The sequence below is a fragment of the Salmo salar genome, chromosome ssa01 (assembly GCF_905237065.1).
Source record: "Salmo salar chromosome ssa01, Ssal_v3.1, whole genome shotgun sequence".
Classification (NCBI taxonomy): domain Eukaryota; kingdom Metazoa; phylum Chordata; class Actinopteri; order Salmoniformes; family Salmonidae; genus Salmo; species Salmo salar.
Genome location: NC_059442.1, coordinates 135,317,272 through 135,327,544, shown reverse-complemented (window position 1 = coordinate 135,327,544; position 10,273 = coordinate 135,317,272). Strand labels below are relative to the sequence as shown.

The 10,273-nt window shown below is 42.7% G+C and overlaps 2 protein-coding genes across 2 annotated transcripts; both read right to left on the bottom strand.

Moving 5' to 3' along the window:
- Nucleotides 1–313: 313 nt before the first annotated feature.
- Nucleotides 314–1,648, bottom strand: slc2a11l (solute carrier family 2 member 11, like). The gene is given in 8 exon segments (XM_045700555.1): nucleotides 314–486; nucleotides 676–818; nucleotides 913–930; nucleotides 932–1,019; nucleotides 1,176–1,342; nucleotides 1,377–1,424; nucleotides 1,426–1,493; nucleotides 1,643–1,648. Coding segments are annotated over 8 exon segments (711 nt in total).
- Nucleotides 1,649–3,017: 1,369 nt separating this feature from the next.
- Nucleotides 3,018–6,137, bottom strand: ska1 (spindle and kinetochore associated complex subunit 1). Its single transcript, NM_001146667.2, has 7 exons — nucleotides 6,101–6,137; nucleotides 5,090–5,181; nucleotides 4,792–4,916; nucleotides 4,571–4,668; nucleotides 4,009–4,143; nucleotides 3,718–3,887; nucleotides 3,018–3,519 (listed from the first exon to the last, which is right to left on the bottom strand). Exons 2-7 carry the CDS (start codon nucleotides 5,175–5,177, stop codon nucleotides 3,371–3,373), a joined length of 765 nt encoding a protein of 254 aa, NP_001140139.1. The 5' UTR covers nucleotides 5,178–5,181; nucleotides 6,101–6,137; the 3' UTR covers nucleotides 3,018–3,370.
- Between the last annotated feature and the right edge of the window lie 4,136 nt (nucleotides 6,138–10,273).

Sequence of the window (10,273 nt, the reverse complement as noted above, 5' to 3'; positions counted from 1 at the left end):
GAAATAGGACTCACACAGGTCACAGAGGTGGAAATCTCACACAGACTGGTTCCCAAGGCAACATGGCGCAACTGGTGGGTGGGGATCCTCGTCATATGGAACTCGTCAAATTAGTAAAGGCACATCTGAAGAGGAGCAAAATGACAAAGTTCATCACTCAGTCAATCAGACATACTGTATCTAATTGAAAAAAAACGTAAGATTCTAGGTAGGCTTTGATCAGAAAATGACATGACCATGCCATTCTACATTTGTATACCCTTTTGCTCACTCTAACTCTAAACACACTGATCTCATGGATCGACTTCATGCATCAACTCACAGCATTGAAGGTGACGAGGACGGCGAGGAGTTGCCAGTGTACGGCCTGGTCCAGGATCAGGTCCACCACAGTGTTGCTGTGGACCCCCTTCAGGGAGGCCTGCTCCACTAGCATCTCCTCCACCTCCACACTGTGGTCTCTGCTGCCCCACAGCCTGCGGATGGCTACAGAGGGAAAGGCCAAATAAGATACACAGGTGGAAAAGGACATAAAGACAGCTGAGTCAGGCATAATGATGATTGTGAGGATGACTATGATAACACTAATTGCAAGTACACTTTTGGTGAGGTAGTTTTCCTTAGGCAACCTGTTACCTGTCCATATTCCTCACAGAGCTCCACCCAGGTGCTTACCTTTCTCACAGCCCTGGTGGTCGCCCCGGTCCAGCAGCAGGTATCGGGGTGACTCTGGGAGGAGGGACAGGGTGGCAGGCTAGAGCATGGCGGTCGCACCACTGAAGCCCAGCAACCACCTGTCCTCTGTCCCCAATAACTCACTGCAAGGACAGAAGGCTATCACATAGTGTTCATTCACCACGGGTTAAACTGATATAAGCATCCCTGACTGACACACTAGAACCGACAGCTCACCTGATCCCCAGAAGCTGAGAACTTCCCCATAGACACAAACCACCATTCCTCACAGCCGTTAAAGGGTACATTACATCACCACATTCGGTGGAGACTGAGGCTAACACCTGCAGCACACACTGGAAAGGACAGACCATATCACAGACACAGTTTGTCAGCATAATTCCTCTAGTGAGATATTAAAAGACAGGTATAAAGATGACCTTGTTTTGTGGCCTACAGTAAAATAATGATATCAATTCATAAGATGAAAATCAGCGGACCTGCATTAACGCCATAGAGGAAATGTCCAACCATGATCATCTCAAAGGACATGGCCGTTTTGCACAACAGCATCATCACAGCACTGCCAATGACGAACAGGTTGTTCAATAACAGGCATCTCTTTTTGGAAAGTGTGGTGGACAAAATCATCATAATTAATGTTCTACTACATCAAATAGTAACCACACCTTCAAATAAACAGAGACCTCTGGAGGACCCAGATGCAGACGATGAAGGACCAGATAAGTCACTTCCCACTGCTCCTAGGAGATCCTATGCTGCTGTTGGCATGTGGTGTTCACCAGCTCCTTTATGAACTGCAGTAACACCAAGAGGGTGGCCGTGACGCTATGGAGGTTGGGTCAGTCAAACATTTATGGATCTCAAACCATTTCTAATTTTCATTGGCATGTATCCAACTGAAGTTGTTAGTTTGTTGAGAAAAAAAGTTATTCAGAGCTATTACACTCATTTCCAAAACAATAAGGTAACAATAACTGCACTTGTTTTGTAAAGCCACATTTATCTGTTAATACTGACATGGTGGTCTACTCTTGACATTTTAATACTTTTGATGTGGATTTACAGTACTCACAGAAGTGAGGTCAGGACAGATACACAAAAAAATATGTGGACACCTGCTTGTCGAACATCTCATTCCAAAATCATGGGCATTAATATGGAGTTGGTCCCCCCTTTGCTGCTATAACAGCCTCCACTCTTACAGGAAGACTTTCCACTAGATGTTGGAACATTGCTGCCGGGACTTGCTTCCATTCAGCCACAAGAGCATTAGTGAGGTCGGGCACTGACGTTGGGCAATTAGACCTTGCTCGCAGTCGGCTTCACAATTCATCCCAAAGGCGTTCAAAGGGGTTGAGATCAGGTGTTCTGTGCAGGCCAGTCAGGTTCTTCCACGCGGATCTCGACAAACCATTTGGACCTCACTTTGTGCACAGGGGGATTGTCATGCTGAAACAGGAAAGGGCCTTGCCCAAAATGTTGCCAACGTTGGAAGATTGTCATTGTATGCTATAGCCTTAAGGTTTTTTTCTTCACTGGAACTAAGGGGCCTAGCCCAAGCCATGAAAAACAGCCCCAGAGCGTTATTCCTCCTCCAGTAAACTTTAGATGGCACTATGCATTCGGGCAGGTAGCGTTCTCCTCGTATCCGCCAAATCCAGATTCGTCCGTTGGTATTTGAAATAATAAATAATCCCACAGAGCAGCAGCAGCCCCCCCCCAACCCCCCTTTCTAGCGATAGCTACTTTGAGGAAAAATGTACTTAATATGACTGTGATGTGGTTGTCCCACCTAGCTATCTTTAAATCGCTCTGGATAAGAGTGTCTGCTAAATGACTAAAATGTAAAAATGCATTAAAACTAAAATAGCACTAGCAATTATAATTCACAAACAAGTAGTGATATAGTTGGGCATTGCGTAGTTATCATTAGTCACAAATGGCCAATCCAAAATTAACGTACAAGATAATCACAGATATTGCCACTTAACAGGAGTGTCTAGGCATGTGATATGCATGTAGCTAGTCCCTGGTTCAATGTAATGTCTTGAATGAGGGCAAATGTGACATCCAAAATAAAGATGCCTAACTGAAACTGGTGAAATGTTAACTTATACAGCTAAAATTAGTAACCAACAGGATCAAACATCAAAGCAACCACACCGTGCCCTTATAAAAACAAATGCACATCCTTGTAGGGAAGAATAAGATACAACTTATTATGTGCATCCTGCAATGTCAAGTGGTACCTGGAAAGAGATTATTACACATTGCACACAATTGACATTAATATAATAATTGATCCAAAAGATTTGTTTAACTATTTTTTTAATATTTATTGCCTTTCTACCTGTATAAAACATGGTTGTTATGGACAAAGTCACATTGATGATACAATTAAAATGAGCTAATACAACAACCTTTGAATTTAAAAAAATGTTGCATGAACGAAACTAAGTTCAAATACAAACCTCCACCCACCCCAAACAATTATTCTTCACTAGGCACATATATGTTTTGAGCCACAACCACTATTCTCAATATAATTATTTTCACCCCTCCCTCAGTCAATATGACAGATGTTGTAGCCGATCATGTTAGAGACAGAGGACAACTCAATGCATTCAGATCAAGCTCAGTGACAACCCCCCTTTCTCCATCTCTGCTCCTTTCACAGCAGGACGTAGCGTGTGATGCCTCCCCCTCGCTGTTCTCGCAGACGCTGGCAGTGACGCAGCATGCTGAGGATGCTCTGGAAGCGCTTGTCCACCTTCATCTGAGTGAACTCTTTAATGTCAGCTTCTACAATGAAAAACAGACCTGTAGGGAACACAGAGGAGTAGTGTGATAGTTTGTTTCCATTAGTATGCAGGTTGTCATAACAATGCCATCTGGGTCAGAGAAGATAATGGCCCTTGCTTAGAGACAATTACTCAATGCAATGACCAACCTTGTTGTGTGTCAAAGGACAGCAAAGCAGAGAGCCTTCTTTAGAACAGAGTAGTTTGACTGAGGTACCTTTTGTGTCCTTGTTCTCTTCCTCCTTAAATCGTTGATGAAGCTTGCGTGTGGCATTGTTAAGGGTTTTTGCTGGCTGGTTCAAGATCTTGTACTTCCCTGTTACGGCTGTGTTAATGTTTTCCACAGCAGTGTTTAGCTGTTCATATGTCAAACGGCCTTTCATGTACCTAGAGAGAGAGAGAGTTACAGAAGAAATATATCTTACAATAACAATAAAGAAAAAAAAACATTTAAATAAATAAAGCTACATTGTAGTATGTGGATATAGTGCTGCTGAGGAAGACTCACTGAGGGATGGTATCAAACTCTGGGCTGGTGATGAATTCCATCTCTCTGATCTGTTTTTTTGAGGTTTTCCTGGGGTGAACCTGCTGGACTGGCTGCACATTCACAGGTCCACTCTGACCCACAGGCCCTATTCCGCTGGGATATCAAAGGAGGGGCAAAATAGAGGACAACACATTTACTTGGTTTGTACTCAGTAGCTTCTCCTCTGGGCTCCCGAGTGGCGCAGAGGTCTATGGCAACTGCATCTCAGTGCTAGAGGCGTCACTACAGATGCTGATTCGATTCCAGGCTGTATCACAACCGGCTGTGATTGGGAGTCCCAGAGGGCGGCGCACAATTGGCCCAGCGTCGTAACGGTTTGGCCGTCATTGTAAATACGATTTTTTTTCATAACTGACTTGCCTAGTTAAATAAAAACAATTATGACATCCTCCAACACACACACACACACACACACACACACACACACACACACACACACACACACACACACACACACACACACACACACACACACACACACACACACACACACACACACACACACACACACACTCCTTACTGGACTGCTGGCTGTCCCTTCCTGGGCATGTGTGTGGGCATGTTGTCCCTAAGGTTCTTTCCATCCTGCACATCCTCCTCGAAGAAACCCTCTAGTTCCTGTGAAACAAAAAACAAATTTCACACTGACATACAGTACAAATAGCATACTTAAAGATATTGCAATCCAGACAAGCTAAAAGGACCCATCTAAAAATGTATTGTGAAGAACGCATGAAATACCTTTAAATGCTTAAGTAGGTCTTTTTGGCGGCCAACACATTTCTCAAACTGGTCAAGGAGTCCATCTATTGCAAGGATATCTTGTCCTATCTTCCCTAGAATGACCCGCTTGTCTTGATCTTTTGCTGAAAATAGGGAATAAATCAAAGTTTAAAGTTTAAATTAAGTTATGCAAAACCATTGAATTCCTGTTAGCTGAAACAGTGTTTAAATACATGAGATAACAAGCTATATATATTATTATATACATACATACATACATACATTACATAAATACACACATCTCAGTTCATCATACCAATTGTCCGCAGCTCCAAGACACGTCTTGTGGATGAAATCCTGTCATTCAAGTGCAGGGTTATATCCTCAAGCTCACAATGACTCATATTGCTGAAAAATAAGATGGGAAAAGGCCCAGCTGTTCAATAAAATGAAAAAAGGCACAGGCTGGAAGACTTCCTGCTGTTCAGCCAATGTTCATTTTGACAAATGAATCTTGAAGAATGCCTTAGCCTAAATGCCTCATGGGCTTATTAAATGTCTTCCACTATCATAACCCAAAATATAACGGTTAATTACCCCATTGTTTCTTTTTGTTATCGCTTGATGTCTTTTGTCTCAAAAAACAAAGCTTCAGGAAAACAATGCCTTTCTAAAAACGTTGCAAGTAACAGTTGCCAATAAAGAACGCATTTGAAGCGTTACAACATTCTTACAGTAGCTAGTTATATGTAAAGTGTTTGGGGGGAAAAAAAGACTAGCTAGGAAGTGAAAATACATAATCAACCTCCTAGACTGTCAATCCTATCTAGCTCAATATATGAATTTCGCGAGTAGCTGGCTGCATTCAACCACATTGAGTTCAATCATGGACACTTACTGACAATTGTTGCTGCTTCGCGTGATGCATTGTTGTCTCTACCTTCTTGGCCTGTGCCAAATAATGTTTGTACCATGTTTTGTGCTGCTACAATGCTATGTTGTTGTCTTATGTCTTTATGTATATAGTAGTGTTGTGGTGTCTCTTGTCGTGATGCGTGTTTTGTCCTATAAAATGTATTTTATTTTTAACCCCAGCCACCGTCCCTGCAGGATGCCTTTTGGTAGACCGTCATTGCAAATAAGAATTTGTTCTTAACTGACTTGCCTAGTTAAATAATATTACATTAAAAAAATGTAGTCACAACGATGGATAGCTAACGTTAACTAGCTAGATAGTTAGCTTATCTGAATCCACACTGGCTCAACCGTCCAGTTAGTCAAAACCATGTCCTGACGTTAAAAACCCAAGTAACACAGAGTAACTTACCCAAAGTTATCAACTCGTAGTTGACTGAGTGTTTCGAGATAGCTAATGTTCTGTTCTTCAACCTCCCTCCCGCGGGCACAATTCGAATCTTACCGCTGTGTCCACAATGATCACTGCTGCAATGCAGTTGCGCAGCCAACCAGACGGAATGCCCTGCCAATCTTTAAAACAGTAACATTTCCTCAGCCTCATGGCAACGTTTGTAGAATAGCATGAGACTGGCTATACATCTGGAAATGGTCTCCCTGCCCCATGGAAACATTTGGAGAATTGCAGTAATTGTTTTCATAAAACAAAATGTATTCTTAAAATGTTTTTAATAATTGGCATTGCGGGGCCTTGCGAAACTGCAGTACGCCACTGCAGCCATGGCTCTGAATACCGTGACAATCAACAACCATGAGGACCCCTCCAGACGAATAGATAAAGCCCCAGTGATGGCTTCGGAAGAAGGAAAAGACGGTGGAAGTGTATGCTGAGCTCGAATGAAGCAGACCATTGAGCTACAGTGGCAAGAAAAAGTATGTGAACCCTTTGGAATTACCTGGATTTCTGCATATATTGGTCATAAAATTTGATCTGAACTTCATCTAAGTCACAACAATAGACAAACACAGTCTGCTTAAACTAATAACAAACAATTATACATGTTCATGTCTTTATTGAACACACCGTGTAAACATTCACAGTAGGGTGGAAAAGGTATATGAACCCTTGGATTTAATAACTGGTTGACCCTCCTTTGGCAGCAATAAACTCAACCAAACGTTTTCTGTAGTTGCGGATCAGACCTGCACAACGGTCAGGAGGAATTTTGGACCATTCATCTTTACAAAACTGTTTCTGTTCAGCAATATTCTTAGGATGTCTGGTGTGAACCGCTCTCGAGGTCATGCCACAGAATTTTAAATCGGGTTGAGGTCAGGAGTCTGCTTGGGCCACTCCAGAAGGCGTATTTTCTTCTGTTGAAGCCATTCTGTTGTTGATTTACTTCTGTGTTTTGGGTCGTTGTTGATTTACTTCTTTGTTTTGGGTCATTGTCCTGTTGCATCACCCAACTTCTGTTGAGCTTCAATAGCCTTACATTATCCTGCAAAATGTCTTGATAAACTTGTGAATTCATTTTTCTGTCGATGATAGCAAGCTGTCCAGGCCAGAGGCAGCAAAGCAGCCCCAAACCATGATGCTCCCTCCACCATACTTTACAGTTGGGATGAGGTTTTGATGTTGGTGTGCTGTGCCTTTTTTCTCTCCACACAGTGTTGTGTGTTCCTTCCAAACATCTCAACTTTAGTGTAATCTGTCCACAGAATATTTTGCCAGAAGCACTGTGGAACATCTAGGTGCTCTTTTGTGAACTTCAGACATGCAGCAATGTTTTTTTTGGACAGAAGTGAAATCTTCCGTGGTGTCCTCCCATGAACACCATTCTTGTTTAGTGTTTTACGTATCGTAGACTCGTCAACAGAGATGTTAGCATGTTCCAGAGATTTCTGTAAGTCTATAGCTGACACTCTAGGATTCTTCTTAACCTCATTGAGCATTCTGCACTGTGCTCGTGCAGTCATCTTTGCAGGACAGCCACTCCTAGGGAGAGTAGCAACAGTGCTGAACTTTCTCCATTTATAGACAATTTGTCTTACTGTGGACTGATGAACATCAAGGCTTTTAGAAATACTTTTGCAACCCTTTCCAGCTTTATTCAAGTCAACAATTCTTAATCTTAGGTCTTCTGAGATCTCTTTTGTTCGAGGCACGGTTCACATCAGGCAATGCTTCTTGTGAATAGCAAACTCACATTTTGTGAGTGTTTTTTATAGGGCAGGGCAGCTGTAACCAACATCCTCAATCTCGTCTCATTGATTGAACTCCAGGTTAGCTGACTCCTGATTCCAATTAGAGTGTATGTAAACTTCTGACCCACTGGGAATGTGATGAAAGAAATAAAAGCTGAAATAAATCACTCTCTCTACTATTATTCTGACATTTCACATTCTTAAAATAAAGTGGTGATCCTAACTGACCTAAGACAGGGAATTTTTACTAGGATAAAATGTCAGGAATTGTAAAGAACTGAGTTTAAATGTATTTGGTTAAGGTGTATGTAAACTTTCGACTTCAACTGTAAGTATTCAGACCCTTCACTCAGTACTTTGTTGAGGCACCTTTGGCAGCGATTACAGCCTTGAGTCTTCTTGGGTATGACGCTACAAGCTTGGTACACCTGTATTTGGGGAGTTTCTCCCATACTCCGCAGATCCTCTCAAGCTCTGTCAAGTTGGATAGGGAGCGTTGCTGCACAGCTATTTTCAGGTCTCTCCAGAGATGTTAGATCGGGTTCAAGTCCAGGTTCTGGCTGCGCCACTCAAGGACATTCAGAGACTTGTCCCGAAGCCACTCCTGCATTGTCTTGGCTGTGTGCTTAGGGTCGTTGTCCTATTGGAAGGTGAAACTTCGCCCCAGTCTGAGGTCCTGAGCACTCTGGAGCAGGTTTTCATCAAAGATCTCTGTACTTTGCTCCATTCATCTTTGTCTTGATCCTGACTAGTCACCCAGTCCCTGCCGCTGAAAAACATCCCCACAGCATGATGCTGCCACCTCCATGCTTCACCATAGGGATGGTGACAGGTTTCCTCCAGACGTGAAGCTTGGCATTCAGGCCAAAGTGTTCAATCTTGGTTTCATCAGACCACAAAATCTTGTTTCTCATGGTCTGCTAGTCTTTAGGTACCTTTTGGCAAACTCCAAGCGGGCTGTCATGTGCCTTTTACTGAGGAGTGGTTTCCGTCTGGCCACTCTACCATAAAGGCCTGATTGGTAGAGTGGTGTAGAGATGGTTGTCTTTCTGGAAAGTTCTCCCATCTCCACAGAGGAACTCTAGAGCTCTGTCAGAGTGACCATCAGGTTTTTGGTCACCTCCCTGACCAATGCCCTTCTCCCCCGATTGCTCATTTTGGCCGGGCAGCCAGCTCTAGGAAAAGTCTTGGTGGTTCCAAACTTCTTCCATTTAAGAATGATAGAGGGCACTGTGTTCTTGGGGACTTTCCATGCTACAGAAATGTTTTGCTACCCTTCCCCAGTCCTGTGTCTTGACACAATCCTGTCTCGGAGCTCTACAGACAATTCCTTCGACCTCATGGCTTGGTTTTTACTCTGACATGTACTGTCAACTGTGGGACCTTTTTCTAGACAGTTGTGTGCCTTTCCAAATCATGTCCAATCAATTGAATTTACCACAGGTGGACTCCAGTCAAGTTGTAGAAACATCAAGGATGATCAATGGAAACAGGATGCACCTGAGCTCAATTTCGAGCCTCATAGCAAAGGGTCTGAATACTTATATAAATATGGTATTTCTGTTTTCTATTTAATACATTTGGTAAAATTTCTAAACCTGTTTTCCCTTTCATTATGGGGTATTGTGTGTAGATTGCTGAGGATTTGTTTTTATTTCATCAATATTATAAGGCTGTAACGTAACAAAATTTGAAAAGTCAAGGGGTCTGAATACTTTCCCAAGGCACTGTATGTGGGAAATCTGTTTTGAGGTGTTAAATGGTGAAGTACGCACTGGGAAAAGTGGACTCTGTCAGAGTGACCAGGAGTGGTCTTATTTTGATCAATTGTATTTCTTAAGAACAGTGGAAGATTGCAGTGAGCCTCAAAATAATCCTTACATCCAAAGAAGTTTTGAACTTCGGAGTAGAGCACCCGTCAAAGCAGTCATCTCAGGGGTGACGACAGATATTCAGGTTGAATACTTGAAGAAAATTCCTGGTGTGGTTGGTGCCCATCGTCTGACCCGCTGGGTCAATGGAGAAAAAGAAGAAAGTCTGTCGGTCCTGTTGTTTTTTGATGAAGATCAAATACCTACGCTTGTGAAGCTTGGTTATGTAAGATACGGCGTAAGAGCTTTCGTTCCCAAACCATTGCAATGTAAGAATTGTAAAGGATTTGGCCATGTTTCAATTGTGTGCAGACGGACAGAGTATATTGAAGAACGGTGTGTAGAAGGACGATGGTGTTGCAATTGTGGTGGGGATCATGATCCCGAGTTCCTGAGTGCCCTGTAAGGGTGAAGGAGATTGAGGTGGCAAAAGTTTGAGCGGTCAATCGAATCTCCTATGCGATGGAAGTTAAAAGAATTGAGAAAACAAGTGATGTTAGTGAAGA

What these genes read in the sequence shown, in the direction of transcription:
- ska1 (NM_001146667.2), bottom strand. Translation starts at nt 5,177, where the DNA reads ATGAGTCATTGTGAGCTTGAGGATATAACCCTGCACTTGAATGACAGG. An exon ending in CTTGGAGCTGCGGACAATTG is followed by an intron (nt 4,917 to 5,089) that starts GTATGATGAACT and finishes CCCTATTTTCAG; the next exon opens with CAAAAGATCAAGACAAGCGG. An exon ending in GAGTTTGATACCATCCCTCA is followed by an intron (nt 3,888 to 4,008) that starts GTGAGTCTTCCT and finishes CTCTCTCTCTAG; the next exon opens with GTACATGAAAGGCCGTTTGA.